Genomic DNA, 17,967 nt, shown 5'->3' with positions numbered 1-17,967 from the left:
AAAGCCCCCTGAGTCTACAGGTATTCAGGATTGAGAACCACTGGGTAGACTAGCAGTTAATCCACAGATCGCCAGGTGGGCTGGGCCTGGAGAGCTCTCACACCTATGAGAGGAAGGGCGTGAACTACAGAAGATGGTGTTTGGAAGTAGCACTGGCAATCAGTTCATCATGCACTGAAGACAACAAAGGTGAGATGGGCAGCCTCTCTGCATCTTGTTTCCCTTTTGTGCTCTTTGTTGGAGAGTTAGAAGACTAAACCAGGCAATGCCATGTGATGCCTAGTGATCCTTGGGGATTCCACATACTATCCTTCATCTGAAAGCAATGGATCTCCTTTTACTCCTTCACCATATCTGAAGTTGTCTGCCTGATTTTCAAAGCCACCCATAAACAAGCCCCCTTTTTGAATTTAAACTTAGCTCCTACTACCACCTAAAAGAGTGTTTCTACCATAGTCAGATCATTCTTTTCTCTGTTTCCGAAGACTATTGAGTGTATTTCCCTCTCATTCAGTCATCAAGCACGTGTTAATATTCTATATGTATAAAGTACTTTGCTAATAGAATACTTTTCAACAGAAGGAAGATAATAATACGAGCTTGCATTTATTGAATTCTTGGTATGTGCACTTGTAATAATAGCCAACATACATTGAACGCTTACAATGTGATAGGCATTGGGTTAAACCCTGCACGTGATTTACTGCATTTATTCTGCTCAACGACACTATGTTGTTTTTCTTATTCCTATATTACAGAGGAGGAAACTGGGGCAAGGAGAGCAATGGCCATGGCACACGTGGTAAAGGTGGGAGCACTAACTTTCATCCTGATAGTCTCTCTTAAACTCAAAGGTAGAGGGTGCTACACAGCACTCCAGTAGCTTTAAGTTTAGTGGAGAAGATATGACCTACACAGATGATGGTAACACAAAGCAGTAGGCAGTGGGTTACAAGTGTCCTAATAAAAGCACGAAGTACTGTAGGAGTTCCAAAAAAGAAGAAAAAATAGCTTCTGGAGGGGATGGGGTTTAACCCCGGACTTCTGGAGAGGTAATTCATGTGTCTTAGCAATTGAAAGGGAGAGGAAAGCATGAGGGGATTTAGGGGAATAGCAGTTAAGATTCATACTAGGGCTGAACAAGATATGAGACCTGTAACGTAGACGGCTGCTGGGTTAGGGAGGGCTCAGAGTTGGGTGTCCCTCTTCGTTCAAGAGGTGTTGTGAGGAAGGAGCAAGGCAGAAACCACAGGCAAGCTTTTCAAAGTCTACATTGAAGAAATGGAGGTCAACCGTCTGACCCAGGGGAAGAGCTTAAGGAGTTTAGAAAGGGAAGCAATTTGGGGGTACAAATGCAGTATAGCCCGAGCCAAGTTGGGGCTGGAAGCTGAGCCATGAGGTAGGAGCCAAAATAGGGATGAGGTAAAGGGAAATGAGGCAGCAAGAGACAAGGAGGGGGGCAGAGTAATTCCAGGGCACAGAGGTTTTGGGGCAAGACTGCTCTGGGAAGTGTGATCTTGTGACTTCTCTCTAATTCTCTGGGGTATCCAAAAAGTACTCCCTGGGTACTCACCCTAGGCCAGGGAAATATGACCCAGCGGTGCCTGAGCGAGACAATCTGGCAGAGGCCAGCGTAGTTCAGAGAGCAGGAAGCTCCGGGCAGTGAGGAGGCCCCCTAGCTGCGCCCTCACCGGGTAACTGCTTCTAAAGGGACTTCTGGGAACTAAATTGTGGCAGTAGACTCAGTAATGATGCGATAATTGACTGATTCAGAGGGAAAAGGGTGAAGGAGAATGAGGAGACGATGCGAATTTGTGGCTTTGAGTCTGCATGGCAAGGAGAATGGCAACGGTATTGACAGAAGTACCAGCAAGATGAACTGATTCAGGGAATCATGGGATCAGTTTTAGATACTGAGTGAGGCATAAAGGCGAGCCTTCAAGGTGGGAAATATCTTGCAGAGAAGAGAAAATTCTGGACAGAAATTCTGGGGAGAGCTGGGAGCTGGGGGTATGCACGCCTATCGAGTGACTGTGTCTATTTAGGAAGACCGTGTGGAGAGAGAAAGAGAATTAAGGACAGAGGAAGGATGTCTACCTTCTGAGGAAGGACAGTCAACAAAGGAAACTGCGGGATGGTCTGAAGGGAAGGAGGGCTCCACTGAAGCCAAAAGCTTCCAGAAAACAAGGAGGACGAAGAATGGAAATAGGCTATGAGCTTGGTTCGGGGAATGGGTAGTTTCAAAAGAAATAGCTTCTTGGCTTCCTTGCTGGGAAGTGACCTCCACTTGCCCATCTTCTTATACAAATGATGAACTTCCCTCGAGGCATTACTTCTTCTATGGAGTTTTTCTGACTATTCCATCCTTCACGTATTCCCCATTCCTTAGGATTCCTGCGGTACTTAGAGACTGCAAGTATATTCAGCCTTTGTGGACACGTCCCTGCATTTCACTGCAGGCGGCACCTCGCAAGCCTCCCAGCTGGATGGAGGCAGCTTGACAGCTTTGCTCCTCACCTCAGGGATTACACCAACAGTCTCCTAACTGGGAGCTCTGCCCAGCTGGAAGTCCCCAGTGCTGTGTTCTCCTCAAGGGATCAGCATGATTTTTAAATGTAAATCACATCATATGACAACCCTGCTTCAAACTGCCATGGCTTTCCATTACACTTGGAAACATAATCCCGGCTCTCAGATTCCGGCCGGCAGTCAGCCCTGAGCCCTCCTCCCAGGCCTTTCTCTCCCTCCACTCCCCCATCACTCACACACTCAGCAACTCTGGCTGTTTCTGTCTCAGGGTCTTCAAACTTTCCATTCCTTATTCTTTAAATGTTCTTTCCCCAGAATTTCACACGGCTTCCTCTTCCTCACCATTCAGGTCTTACCCAAACAGCTGCCCTTTCACAAGGCTTTCCTCAACGCCCCCGTGCTTTTCATCCCACATCACCCATAACAGTATTATCACGCTGTCTTCGCCACCGCACTTGTCAGTATTGAAATTATTTTATTTGTTGTGGCGGTGGTTGTTGTTTTTCACCCTTGGTCCACTTCTTTGTGAGTAGACATTTTGTCTGTCTTGTTCACAACTCTGTCTCCAGCACAGGAAGAGTTCCTGGCACATGACGGGTGCTTCATCCATACTGCTGGCCGGCCCACTGACTCCAGGCTTTTGGACAGTGTGCTACCTCTGAGACCTGGATCTTCTTTCCCTCTTCTGTTGTCACTCCCTCAACCAGGCCCTCCTGATACCCTGATCTAAATCAGACTCTCTGCTATGTTCTCTTTCATAAAACTCTGTTATTTCCTTCAAAGCACTTTCATAGCTTTCAAATTCATGTTTACATTCTATCTCCCCCAGGAGGCTGCAAGGTTCAGCCGGGCAAAGACTGTACATCACGTATACCTTGAGATATATATTTCTCGGCCACCCCATATTCCCTACGCCAGGAACATAGCAGGTACTCACTGATTCCACATTGAATGAGTATTAAAATATTCTGAGTTCCTCCTGGGTTTAACCATAGAGGAGAATATTAAAAATAATAGCTGATGAAGGATTGACAGATACTTCTCCTTGGGGAAAACTTAGATATCCTTGCTCTGGCTAGAATGTGCTCTTACATTTTGCAGGAAGATCATCAAACCCACTCTGATCTAGAGGAAGACATTTGTATGTTTTTCTTCAACAGGACGATTTGACAAAGGGACCGGACCTAACTCTGCCAGAGCTGGAGGAGGCATCCTGGGGCTGCTCTCCAAGGTGGGTGGAGAAAAGGCAGCCAAATGGGTCACACCTGGGCGGGAAGCCTGGTGGCTATCATCAGGAGGACAGGCAGCCCCAGGGGCCATGCTTTGGTGGATGTCAGCACATGAAGTCTGGCCATTCTTTTCTTCTGTCCAGTTATATTGATGCAGATCTGTATAGTGTTCACGGGGTTCCCCTGTGAGAAGCTCAAGTTGCTAAAAGGAAAACAAGAACAAGAAGAGTGGACAATTTACCATATTTACACCCAACAGCTAACTCAGAATTGTGGGAAAGGCATTTACGGGCGGTGAATTCTCCAGAGTGGGCTCTGTGAGCTGGAAGCTGATTCTGGCGGTGACTTGGCCCAGATTAGGTCAAAAGCTGCGTTTCTTGTTCTCATTTGGAAGATGGGCTAGTAATACTTATCTCTTATAGACAGGGCAGGGGGAAAGATTGGCATGACAGTTAGCTGACCTGAGTTCTAATCTTGAATCACCATCAGCTAGCCATGTGGCCTTGAGCAAACCAATGTACTGCTCTGGGCTTGAGTTTCTTTATACCTAAAGTGAAGATGTTGGCATGGAATCCTAGAATCTGAAGTGATTGCACAATCAGGTTTCTCACTGAATGCAGCCCGCCTATCGTGGACAGGATCGAGTCAAACTCCACACCCATCGCCCGTACCGACAGAATCTCTTCTCTGAGTTGCTGGGCCCGGTCTCCTAGTTGAAACTCTAGCTCTTCCAGCTGCTGCCGCAGGGCCTCCCGTAAACTTTGCAGTTCCTTGGCCTCCTCCCTGCAGGGAAATAATAGAAAACAACCAAGTTTCACAGTCGCCTCCAGGTGCAGTCTTCTATGGGCCCTTCCCAAATGTAGATCACTCCTTTGACATTTCTTAAAAGAGATTGTCACCTTTTTTATGTGCATCAGTTGCAGGCATAGATATGTTACTTGGCAGGTTTTCTTTTTTTCCGATTTCTTTTAGACAACTCTATAGCAAAATAATTTACGTACCATAAAGTTTACCTATTTTAAGAGTACAATTCAATGATTTTTAGTAAATTTGCTAAGTTGTGTAACTATCACCACCATCTGGTTTTGGAACACTTCCATCTCCCCAGTAAGAACCCTAGTGCCCCTTGACACTTAATCCCTATTCCCAACCCTCAACCCCAGGCAATCTACATTTGGGACAAAGACTTTTAATCTATGTGAAAATAATGCAGATTTTCAAAACTCTTATAACCTCCAACATTTGTATTTGCTGGAGCCCCATTCATGTTGATTAAAGATATCCTGCTGGCTGTCCTCCTCTTCACAGCTGGCTGCCCATCTTCTGAACTCTAATAGCCCTGGCCTTAAAGAGTAAGTGTTGCTATCTAGCAAATGGCTCTCACAGGTGCCCACTGAGAAAGCAAGAACAAGAACAGGAAAGCAAAGGAAAAGCTGGCCAACTTCTCATTAGCCCTCCTCCCTGGTGCTCATCTGTCCTGCCCTGATTACCTTTCCTTGCTCCAGGTGTGTGGGCTGGTACTTAGTTTTATGGCTCCAGTCAATAATTACCTGTCCTCCTCTGACATGTCCCAGGAAAAGAGTGCCTGCTGTCCTGTAAGGTGCTGTTCAATTTCCTCTAAATGCTGCCGGAAACTCTGGCATACCATCTTCATCGCTTCCATCTCGTGGACTGTGCACTGAGAACAATTAGAAAGAGCTGAGAAGGAGGTCCTTTCTGATTCACTGCAAGGGCTTACTAGGGTGGAGCCTGCCTTCCCACTTGGGCTCAGCAGTTGGCAATGAAGCCCTGCTGCTAATGATTGGGGAAGAGAAGAGGGGAAGCCCAGACTTGGGCTGCTCCAACCAGCGAGAGGCTGGGACAGGAGGGCAGCGGTTGTTGGATGGCCCTGGGGGACAGGAAGGCAGTCTGGAGGACCAGGTGATGTAGGGGTGCAAGGATATAAACAGAGGAGAGGAGGGGGGGAGGGCCAGAGTGTGGGCTTGTGCTTAGAAAAGTTGGTTCTTATTTAATCTCGTTTAACTTTGGTGCTGAGTACTGCCTCATGCTGAATCTCAATAGCATTGAACACATCTGTTTGGATGGTATGTGTTTGATTAAAGAAAGTCTGCTTAGAATATGTTTTATTAGTCTTAGCTCTGCTTAACCACAGTGCCTGGTGGTTGAAACCTGCAGATCAGCTGCACCCAGCAAACAAACCCATCCAGAGTAAGGCAGGCACAGATTAGATATCCCATCCCTCCATGAACTGGAATCTAGAACTGAACTGTCTATCCTCTCAGTCCTGCTTTCCATTGCTCCTGATGTGAATCATTCTTTAAATCTTATTTTCTCTGTATGACATAGCTTTTGCCTTGGTTTCCTTATTTCAATATCTTCTTGTAACCACCAAGCCCAGTCCATTTGTCAGGCACTCTGCTATTTGCTGACCTCTTACTAGCTATCCCCCTTGTTTTCCAGCCCAGATCGGATCATGCTTTGAATAGATCATGATCCAGAACCACAGCATCTCTACCCATCTGACTCTCAGTGATGTTAGTGCTAGTTGGACCCTAATGCTATCTCTACCAGGCCCATGGGTTTGGACACCCTCCCTGATTAATGTGGCAGAGGCTGCTAGTTGCCTAATCAATGTCTTTCTCCTCTTTATTCCTAATAACAGAGTTCTAATATCTTAGGGCAGCAAGGTGTCTAACTAAAAAACTACATTTCCCAGCATCCCTTGCAGATAGGATGGCAATGATGTGAAAGTGGAGAGATGGAGTTGGGCTTCTGGGAAACTCTTTAGAGGAAACTGATTTTGTAGGCAGGCCTCTTTTAGCCTTTCCTCCTTCCTCCTTTCATGGAGACAAATCTTACAGCTATGTTAATTCCTCCAAGCCCTGTTTCTAAGAAGTTGCAGATTTCTTACCCTTCTCATCAAAACCACATGGCCAAGATCCTGGAGGCCTAGTGGCGATTTTTACCAGAATTGTCATATGGACACACTTGCCCAAGAGTGATAGTTTTATATTGAAAACTCTCTATCCTTCTGCTTGGAGAGTTTGGTTTTGATTCTGTCCTCTAATTTTTATGCCGAATAACACATTCTGCATAGCAAAACCATCCAATTACTTTTGCTTCAGTATGAGTGCATATGAACCAGTTAGAGGAGTGCTTGAAGCATTATTGATGTTGGCAAGATTGCTTGAAAGGCGACTACAATTATGGCTCTTAAACCCAGAAAAGATCTTAGAGACCATGAAGGACTTCTTTTATACATTAGTGTTCTGACTCACAATGGTTAACTAATTTGTCCAAGGTCAAAAAACGGCAGTCAGATTTCAAACTGAAGTCTTTTGGTTAATTTCTTTTCTTCTGAGTCACAGCAGGGACTACAGTGTGGCTGGACACATGGAAAAGTTACTCGTCCCTTAAGAGGGAGCTGACTGGGGGGTCCTAGCGGATTCCTACATGGTGACCAGGTTCTAGGGACATGAAAATACAGTGCTCAAGCAGGCTGAACATCATAAACATTGAACTACAGGCTTTCTCTACTTATTGTGGGGTAAGATTTTGTGATTGGAAGGTATGGGACCTGGATTTAGGAATCACTGATGGCGTGTGGCTCCCTGTGAAGGGAGTGATATAGAAGATTCTGAAACGCTGCCATCTTCTGGTCATTTGGAAACACTAGAAATCCTCTAGACAGATATAGAAGTAGTTTCAGAAAAAAGGAAATGTTGGGCAAGGAAAAAAAACCACAAGGAGACTGTTTTGAATTCTTTTTTTTCCAACATAAAGGCCAGGTTATAACCCAATGTAACGCAAGATCTGCTCTGCTGACCAGAACCCATTAAAACAAACTAACTTCAATAGTAAGAGCGACAATGAACTTTTGAATTCTTCCTATTACCTTTTAAACTTTGTATGTTTTTTGTTTTCTTTAAATCTAAATCATAAACATTATAGAAGAATTTTCTAGTATCCAGAAATCTTATTTCTGATACATCTTATTTTCTTTTTTGGAAATATTTTTTCAAAATTAACAAATCACTGTGAAGAATTCACCTATATATAAGAATTTAATCATATCAACAAACCATTATCTTTTTTTTTTTGTTGTTTTTGAGGAAGGTTATCCCTCAGCTAACATCTGCCACCAATCCTCCTCTTTTTGCTGAGGAAGACTGGCCCCGAGCTAACATCTGTGCTCATCTTCCACTATTTTATAGGTGGGGCGCCTGCCACAGCATGGCTTGATAAGCAGTGCATAGGTCCACACCCGGGATCTGAACTGGAAAATCCCTGGCTGCCAAAGTGGAGCACGTGAACTTAGCGGCTGTGCCTTCATGCCAGCCCGGAAACCATTATCTTTTTAACCCCTAAGACCACAAAAATGGTGTTTACCAATTAGTCAAGTGTTTGCACTGTTACATACTGCCATGTAAGGAGGGTGAGGTGGGGATGTTTTTCTGAGACTTTAACCTAAAAATGTTCTTAGTTTGAACACCTGCTCGGAACTCCCATTGTCATGTAAGAGATGGTATCTGTCTCTGCCTGTAATCTTCACTTGGTCCAAGGCCTATTTTCTAGATAATTTTTTCATAAATAATTTTTCTAACACCAGCTAGCACCTATCATCTGACCCAGAGCCATTTTTCTCCAGGATATTTTCAGGCCTTACAAACCCAGGCTCACTCACCATAGATGCTTTTTCTTTTCGTTGTCGAGTTTATTTAAGTAACCTCCTCTCATGAATGAATGAAACCCCTTATTTTCATAAATGTGCACGTGTGTGTTTGTGTGTTTTGATTGTTTCCTTTGAGTATACGTTTGTGGTTCCTTGGATCTAAATAAAGAGGAATTCATTGTTTTCTAGTAAAACCCTATAAAGCATGTATTTCAGCAGCTGTATGATGCCAAAGCAATTTGATATAAAAGTACCATGTTGTTGGGCTTTTTAAATATAATTGCAAATTCTAAGAGGAGAGAAGGCTAAGGCAATGTGAGACAAGGCATTAGAAGACAAGGGATGGTGGTGTGCACACTCATCCAGACTCTTATTCATTTGGAACTTACACATGAGTCTGAAGATGGCCATTGTGCATAATGGGCCACAAAACCCCTGTATTTTCTGCAAAATTGCTGTATGTCATAGGGTCCAATCAGGAAGAATGTCTTTTCCCAGTTGCCATGTCTCTCCACACAGCTGGGGCGATTCAGGCCTAAGGCATTCTCTTGACACCAGGTGGGAGGAATGGGGAGAGCTCTGCTCTACACACAGGGTCACTCACCCCTGGAGCTGGCCCAGGTTTAATCTTCTGTCCCCCTTCTACACACTGTCCTTCTACCCAGCTCCCAGATCCAGTCCTTCTCTTGTACCTGGCTCTGAGTTCCTGTGCTGGAGCTTTCCCACGCCATCTCTTACTCTTCCCAGTCTGCCTTTCTCCCAGAAGCTGCAATCCTTCTGCCTGTTACTAGGGTCCTTGGTGCTGCAGACCCACTTAGTGTTTCAGTCCCGAGAACCACGCTCCTACAAATTCATAGGATCCCCCAATACCTTATAAACCCTCTTTACCTTACATAAAACCTTTCATCTTCATAGTTTAATTGGGCGGTACTAATTGATCAGCCATCCTCTCTGGATGTTATGGTTTGTCTGATGGACTAGACATCTTCCTGGAACCTGGAGGCAGGCCTGCCCTTCAAATGACTAAGCCACTCTAGACCCTGGTGTCTCCTTTCTCTGCACAGATTTGTCACAGTCACCTCAACCATGGCAAATAACTTCATTAGGTAGGCTGTGTTTTCAGTCTGTGTCATAGGAGATGGAATTACCCTTTTCTCTTTTTTCATTTGTGGTCATCTAACTGAATAAACGATAGGCTCAGTATCAATATAAAGCTGTTGCCATAGATCCTTGATTATAATTTAATTAATTATATTTATTATAATATTGATTGTAATATTGTAAAACTCGGTCATAATATTAATGAATAATATTAATAAATTAAGTGATAGCGCTTCCCAAAGACAATTTGATGTAATAGTCTTCTGGCTTCTTAGTCTATGGATACATGTTTGTTATTTCTCTTCTTCCCACATTCAATAAATGACTTATATTGTTTTTAAGAATGGTGATGTGAACAGAAACTAGATGGTATCTTATTATGGAATAAATATCTGCAGCATTTACCCTAAAAGAATGACATTGCATGTGTCTAGAAGGACCATTTCTTCCAGAGTTTTTAATGTAATTTTGATGTTTTTATATTTTATTATTTTTAACAAAATATAAAACTAAATATGGTTTAATTTATATATCACTATAAAACATCTTAAAAATGTAAATTAGAAAAATAATCTATTTTTCAAGATACGTTAGATCAACAAGCTGGTTTTCATCATGGAAACTAGAGTACCTCGTTGTAGGACTTAATGTTTTTCCCCTACAGCCTCTGGAAATGTCACCTTCTCCAGCTATGTTTCATCTCTAACATAGTGCATCTGCGTGAACTATATGGTCAAGTCAATGTTTATTCCCTTAGAGCTGAGTTTTTCAATCTTGACACTGTTGATATTTTGGGCCAGATAATTTTTTGTTGTGGGGGACTGTCCTGTGTATTGTAGGATGTTTAGCAGCATCCTTGACCTCTACCTGCTAAAGACAGTAGCATGTAGCATGTACCCCAGCTGTTGTGACAACCAAAAATGTCTGCAAACATTGCCAAATGTCACGGGGTAAGGGCAGGGGGAGGTGTATATACACTAGCCTTTATTCTTTTCCCTCATTGAAATTTTGGATAATATTATACCTAGAATTGATCTCAATGCCTCCTTTTACTAGTTCAATGCTCACTAATGACTGATTTTAAAATAGTCCAAATGCCTGGGAGTCTTGCAATTTGAAAAAATTGTAGTAAATTATTTTATCTTTCATATAATCACTTTCTATGTTTATGTTACATTTATGTAGATTTCTATATGTTGAAGGACCATGTAGTAATTTGCCTTATCTTTCAAACAATCGCTTTCTCATGTTAGTATCACACTTATATAGATTTAGATATTTTACAGCTGGACACGTCTTTGCCTGGACTGTATTCTCCAAGAATTTGGTGTCTGCTAAGTTTGAATTTGAATCTAGACTTACCACTCAGCAGGGGGGGAAGTTAGAAAAACTACTTAAACTCTCTCAATTCTAGTTTCCTCATCTGTAAAAGAGGGAGGACTTTGCATGTGTTAGAGACTCAATAAATATTTATGGCATGGATGGAAATGAGAGTTACTTGCCGGAACTTGCATAAATAAAGTGGTTAACATAGACACCCAATAAATATTTGTGGAATTAAAAGAATGAAAAGGTAACTCAGCAGGCACTAAACAGCAGAGACTCAGTATGTTGTAGCTGCCCTCCACTCTCCTTTGAACAGCTGTAGTCCTACCTTGTCTGTGCCACCTTTTTCTTTTTCTTTTTTCACTCTCTACACATGTAGTTTCGTGTGTGATACTCCTAGGTTTTTAATCAACAGCTAACCTTGACAGCCTAGATCATTTCTCACCTTGAGAATTGCTGAAGAGGGGGCACTGGAAGGACTCATTAAATGCTGGTTGATTTATCAGGGGCTGAACAGGGATGGGGGTCATTCAGTTCTCAGTAACCCCAATGTCCGCTTTTAAACGAGCTTAGCAAAGGTAGACCAGAAGTCCCTCTATTTGACATGGGAAGCTCTAGGTTCAAGACCTGAACAATAATAAAATAGTGACAAAAATTGATAATAAGTGTAACAACCATAGAGTTAGCTGTCTAGAGCATTCTATGTGCTGGACACTGTGCTGAGCATCTGAGTGCGCTGAGTGCCTTATAAGCTTTCTCTCATTTAATCCTAACACAATCCTGTGTCAGAGGGATGAATAATCTCCCTATTTTACAAAATAGGAACCAGGTTCAGAGAGATTAAATAGTTTGTGCAAGATTATACAGGTGAGTGAACTAAAGACAGAGAATTGCTCAGTTAGGCTGAACTGGAGATGAGGTACGGATGCGTTAATATTTATAATCTTACATCTGAATTTATTGTTCTATATTCCTCTGTAAAGTGGGGATTAATAATAAAATTTACCTTCCTTACTTCACAAGGTGATTGGAAGCATCAAACAAATAGGAATTTGTAAGAATATCTGGAAGAATAAAGCACTCTATGACTCATGACTTGAAATGGAAAGACATGCCCCTAGAGAGCTTGCATCTGGAAAGGAAGGCTGGGCATTATCCCTGAGATGTCTGCTGTTGCTGAGTGTGCCTTCCCATCTTTGCAGAGGCAAATACTTACAGAACACAGCTCCCTCACTGTAGCGTCCTGAAGGACTTTCAAAGTCTTCATGAACTGGGCTTCCAGGTCATGAGAGCACGGGCAATGCCTGCAGGCTGAGGTGCCAGGCCCAGGGCTTTGCCTCTCTCGGTGGCAGTGGGGATGTTGATGATGGCAGAGGCAGCAGTGGGCAGGTACGGAGTGGCAGATGCCCACGGGGTAGATACCAGGGTAGCCTGTGTCTAGAGAGACAGATTTGGTGAAGGGCTGGGCCTTGTTGCTTGGAGCTGAGCAGCAATGCCAGGGCCTGGGCTCACATATACAAGTCTGAACGGAAACATCATTGAACTGTTTTGCCTCTGTCCCCAGTCCTGTGGTAACAGGGTCACACATAGTGCATTGTAAAGTTGTTTCTCTAGAATCAGTCCCCAAGGCCACAGCATTCTGAATAGCCGATGTCAGACAGGAAGACATCTGGATTGTCACAGACTTGGAGCTAACAGTGTTTGAGTCAGCATTTGGAGGAAGGTTTCCCGTCTCAGGTTCTGCCCTCAGTGGTATCTGACCCAGAGCACTACACTTTGGATTTGCCTGGGGGGTGTCTCTAGCCAGTTTATCTAGGTGGGGAATGGACTTTTCAGACGTTTGGATAAGGTCAACTGTATCGGGTGTGACTTCCTTGGGCATGGGGACACGCTGTGGTGGACTTTCCTGTCTCAGTAAGGTGTTGTTGCTATCAGGACAGACTTTACTGCTCTCTACTCCTCTCGGGGCCTCAGAGTCAACGCAAAGGAACTTGTCTTGAACATGATCAATTCCAGGTGACCTTTGAGACTCGCCATGGTGGCTTTGCACATACACTTCCCCAGCTCCCTCAGGCCTCAGAGACCTATCCTTGGCTTCCATTATGTGAGTCACCATAAACCCCACAGGGCAATCACATTTGGAGGTAACTGTGCCTCCAACGGCCTCATGTTCAGTTTGGGGTATGGGTGGCTGCTGCCTCAGGTGGCTGTCTTTCCTTGGGTATGCTCCCCCCGGGGTGGTCTTGTCAAGGGCCATATCTTGTTTCAACAGCTCTGGTGGCCCCTCCATGGCCTCAAACTGAGACTCTTTCTCTGCCACAGATGTTGAGGCCTTTTCTTCCAAGGCACTCCAGTCTTGACTTGAAAAAGATGTGCTCAACATGCTCTTGGAATCAGACTCATCTGACTCTTGCTGGCAGTCCAGGTATGACACTAAGTGCTGGCTCTGATCCCTTGGCTTTCTACATTCATTCTCAGCAGGACTCTGGCTGCCTGGCAAGGAAGGCATCTGTGGGAGAAACCGGGATAAAGGCAAATGAGTCAGGAGGGGAGGGGAGGCACTAGGTTTAAGAAGTGTTCTGTTGTTTTCCTTCCATTGACTTAGGAGGCAGGAGACAAGGTTTAAAACTCGAGTTTCCTTCAGTTTACTGCTTTATCTGGGACCTTCTTTCTATGGGCTCAGCTTCCTTGTTTAGTAAAATCAAAAGAAAATAAAAAGGAAAGGAAGGCTGAGCTTCCTGGCACTTTGTCCAGCATGACTCCATCATCCCTCGTCCCTTGGGTGCCTGTGGAGTGTGTCTTCTAAGCATCGGTTGCCCTTTCTAATTGTGGTGGGACACTTTAAACTTATCTTTCCTTCTGTTCGTATTTCAACCCGGAAGTGGCCCTTTACCTGCAGGGGCGGGGGTTCCAGTGGTTCCTCCAGGAACCCGCTGCTGTCAGAGTGGCAGCTGTTTACTCTGTTCACAGTGGCACCTGTGGAAAGAAAGAAAGAGGCCTGGGGTTAGTAAAGTGAAAACAGGCTGCCAACAGGTCAGGGATCAAACCCTCTATGTGCCTGACATATTGTAGCTCCTGAATAAACGCCCACTGCTTGGAAACAAAAATGAAAGAGGGAATTCCAAGGATTTGTTTTCTTAATTGTCAGAAGGTCTGTGTAAAAATTACATCACTAATACAGGAGTAAAATGTGGAATGAAGGAAGAGGAACTAACATCTCTTAGAACTAAATAACAATATGATTGTGAGATGCACCTTTGTAAAGGGAAGAAAATCCAGAAGGAAATGCGTATGCCTTAAATGCCATACTAATAAAACAATAAAAATCCAAATTTATATATCTGTGTGTGTGTATACATATGTACACACATATACGTGTAAGATATATATGTGTGTTATATATATATATATATATATATATATATATGTAAATGGACTGAAGGTTATGTCCTCTCTAAATTCCCTTGTTGAAATCTTAGTGCCCAAGGTGATGATGGTACCTTCGGGATCATACCTTTGGGAGGTGATGGAGCTTTTGGGAGGTGATTGTGTCATGAGAGCAGAGCCCTCAGAAATGGAAGTAGTGCCCTTATAAAAGAGACCCCAGAGAGCTCCCTTGCCCTTTCCACTGTGTGAGGACACAGAGAGAGGATGACCATCTATGATCCAGGAAGTGGGTTGAGCTTGGACTTCTAGCCTTCAGAACTGTGAGAAATAAATTTCTGTTATTTATAAGCCATCCAGTCTATGTTATTGTGTTACGGCAGCAGGAATGGACTAAGACTTTTTCTTCTTACTAAATTTTGGATAAGAACCCTCTACTAGCTTCATTTGTGCTCTATTTATATGACTACAAGTCCGTGCTCATGATTTAGATGGTTGCTCCTGTCATAATGAGAGGCTGGAAGGGACAGAGAAAGAACAATGTTGAGTGTGAGCAGGTAACAACTCTGTAAACATGAGCATCTTGAAATCTTAATCTATCTGTGACTTACATAAATATTATGTTGTGTTAATGGGGGTAGGGGAAATAGGTGGCTACTAGAGGGTCAACCTGCTAGAAATTAAATTGTAGTATATTTTTCTCTTCTTTAATGAGAAACACTCCCAGCTACCCTACAATATAGACTAGGATAGGAAGTCTTCTGGGAGGAGTGTGGTTGGGGTGTAGCCTTCTTATAATACAAGAAGCAGAGAGAAGAGCCTTATTTGTCCTCAGAGAAAAGACTGGATGTGGGTCTGAAGAGTGGGTTGAAAGGAGAAAGCTGACTGTTGGTGGACGTACCGCTTGGATATCTAGAACCTATGTGAAAAATAGGCAATCTGTCTTTCCTTGAAGAACTAGCTGCTGCAGAAGAGTTCAAAGGAAAAAATAAACAAACAATCCACCTTCTTCTTAGGTGTTTTAGATCCAACCTTCAAGGACAGCTCCACTAAGAGGGGCAGCAGCACCTCATCTCCTTGTAGAACTGTCTTCCACCAGCCTTAACTGTGCATGTGTCTGAGCAAAGACAGCCAGTAGAGACATGGTTCCAGAGGTGGTCCACCCAGCTCAAATCCCAACTACCTCGCCCGGAGGTCAAAGTAAAGAAAATGAAGTTTAGCTTTGTAGAATTATAATTTATGAACTTGATATTCATTGTCAGCCTCAAATAAAATGAAAGCTTAAAAATCAGAGGATATAAGTTTTTAATAGCTGAATCCTAGACAGATGGAGGAAAATTTTGAGGAAATAACATCTTTGACCTAGCTGTTACTTCTTGTCACATACTTAAGGGTGAAGTATGGAAAATACTTACTAGTCACAGACCTGAATAAGACTTCTGCTTCTGGCAAGCTGTAGTAGTAGGAACTAGATTTTTCGTCCCCCCTGAAAAACTAAAAAACTGAACAAAGTATGTAAAAAACTGATTTCAAGAAAGTGGACATCAGGTGTTTAAAGATAGCAGTCCCTGAGAGGCAGGAACAAATAATGTGAGCCCTTTGATTACCCAGCTTCCTTTCTTGAGAGAGTTTACAGGCCTTAGTGTAGGGAGGGTGAAGCCAGGCTGACTCCTTAAGTCAAGGAGACAGAACTAAGAGCTGGAAATGCTGAGCCAGCTAGAGTTCACAGGGGAGAGTAGAGAGAGAAGAGAGTTGCACAAAGACAGAATTCTAGAGGGTCCCTCTGAGTATTCGGCTGAGTACTGATCAGCTTATGCCTGTGAGAAAACACTAAAGACTGGAGAAAGAACCACTGGAAAAGACTAGAAGGCGCAGTAGCCAACACTCACTCAGGCCTGGAATAGTGCAGGTTGCCACCAGCCAGATTCCAAAACTTCCCAGTTCACAGAGCATTGGCAGGGTAGAGTACTCAGAAGAGTCTTGCCTCAGGAGCGAGGGATAATTAGCCCTAGAATGAGCATTGTTCCTGCCTAACAAATATTAAAAGCAAGACGTGAAAGGATCAAACTGTTTCCAAGTAACACAACCATGTCCCAGACATAAGCTCAAGAATATTTATAAGAATACAGTAATATCTGGCACCCACAAGGTAAAATCCACAATATCTGCATAAGAAATATCAAGCATGCAAAGAAGCAGGAAAATATGACTCACAGTGAGGAGAAAAATCAATCAATTGGAACCAATCTAAAACTGACACAGATGTTAGAATTAGCAAACAAGGGCATTAAAACACTTATTATGACTACAGCCCATATGTTCAAGAAGCTAGAAGAAAGTTTAAATAGATTAAGGGGAGATTGCAAGATATTAAAAAATATCCATATTGAAATTCTAAAGATGAAAACTACGCCTCAAGTAAAATTTATACCGGATGGGATTAATAGCATTTTAGAGATTGCAAAAGAAAAGATTAGTGAAATTGAAGACATAGCCATAGAAACTATCTCAAATAAAAGATAGAGATGAACAAAAAAGAATTTAAGGGGCTGACCCAGTGGAGCAGCAGTTAAGTTTGCATGTTCCACTTCAACAGCCTGGGGATCACCAGTTTGGATCCCAGGCATGGACCTAGGCACCACTCATCAAGCCATGCTGTGGCAGTCGTCCCACATATAAAATAGAGGAAGATGGGCACAGATGTTAGCTCATGGCTAATCTTCCTCAAAAAAAAAAAAAATCAAAAGAGCATCACTGAGCAGTGGGGCAACTCTAAATAGCTGCATATATAAGAAATTGGAATATTCCAAAGAAGAGGGGAGCATTGGAAAAAATATTTCAAAGAAAAGTTTGTTTCAAGAAGCTCAACAAACCCCCACCACAAGAAATATGAAGAAAACTATACCAAGGTACATCAAAATGAAATTACCCAACACCGATGATACAGAGAAAAATCTTAAAATCAGTCAGAGAAAAAAGACACATTACCCACAGAGATGATAAGGGTAAGGAAGACAGCAGAATTCCCATTAGAAATATTCTGAGCAAGAAGACATCTTTAGAAGCAGTAACATCTTTAAAGTAATGAAAAAACAAACCTATGGGTAAGTTTTAAAGATTTTATAATCTAAATCTTTCTAAAACATAATTGACTATTTAAACAAAAATAATAACAATGTAGTGTGGGGTTTCTAACAAAGACTTAGTAAAAAACAAAAACAAAAAGAACCTATTATAAAATTGAATGGTTTGTATGGAAGGAACTGCCTGTGAGATTTTCCTTTAATTAGGATACACAATTTTTTTTTTTTTTTTTTTTTTTTTGGTGAGGAAGATTCACCCAGAGCTAACATCCATTGCCAATTGTCCTCTTTTTTTTTTTTTCGCTTGAGGAAGATTTGCCCTGAGCTAACATCTGTGCCAATCTTCCTCTACTTTGTATGTGGGATGCCTCCACAGCAAGGTTGTTGAGTGAAACAGGTCCACACCCTGGATCCGAACCCGAGAACCTGGGCTGCCAAAGCGAGCACGTAGAACTTTAAACACCTGGCCCTGGGGCCAGCTCCTGAGGCACAATTTTTATACAGTCTTTAATCCGGGTAACAGAATGCTTGCTTACTTGTTGTCAAAGGAAATAGTGTATACTCCTCATATATTTATTATAGGAAATTTAGTTGTATAATATTTAAATTGTGTAATATTTACAGAATATTGTGTAACATTTAA

General features: G+C 42.8%; 1 protein-coding gene across 2 annotated transcripts in view; it reads right to left on the bottom strand.

The window, feature by feature from the left end:
- Positions 1-587: 587 nt before the first annotated feature.
- The window catches only part of ITPRID1 (ITPR interacting domain containing 1), a 115,810-nt gene continuing 98,430 nt past the window's right edge, over positions 588-17,967 (bottom strand). For both annotated transcript variants that reach the window (XM_070616190.1, XM_008522287.2), the window contains exons 10-14: positions 13,751-13,833; positions 12,074-13,366; positions 5,309-5,436; positions 4,430-4,541; positions 588-3,960 (exon numbers count right to left, since the gene is read on the bottom strand). In XM_070616190.1, coding sequence (XP_070472291.1) covers positions 3,655-3,960; positions 4,430-4,541; positions 5,309-5,436; positions 12,074-13,366; positions 13,751-13,833 — 1,922 coding nt within the window. In that variant the 3' untranslated portion in view covers positions 588-3,654. The remainder of the gene's footprint in view (positions 3,961-4,429; positions 4,542-5,308; positions 5,437-12,073; positions 13,367-13,750; positions 13,834-17,967) is intronic.

The sequence above is a fragment of the Equus przewalskii genome, chromosome 4 (genome assembly GCF_037783145.1).
Source record: "Equus przewalskii isolate Varuska chromosome 4, EquPr2, whole genome shotgun sequence".
Classification (NCBI taxonomy): domain Eukaryota; kingdom Metazoa; phylum Chordata; class Mammalia; order Perissodactyla; family Equidae; genus Equus; species Equus przewalskii.
This window is presented reverse-complemented; position numbering and strand designations above follow the sequence as displayed.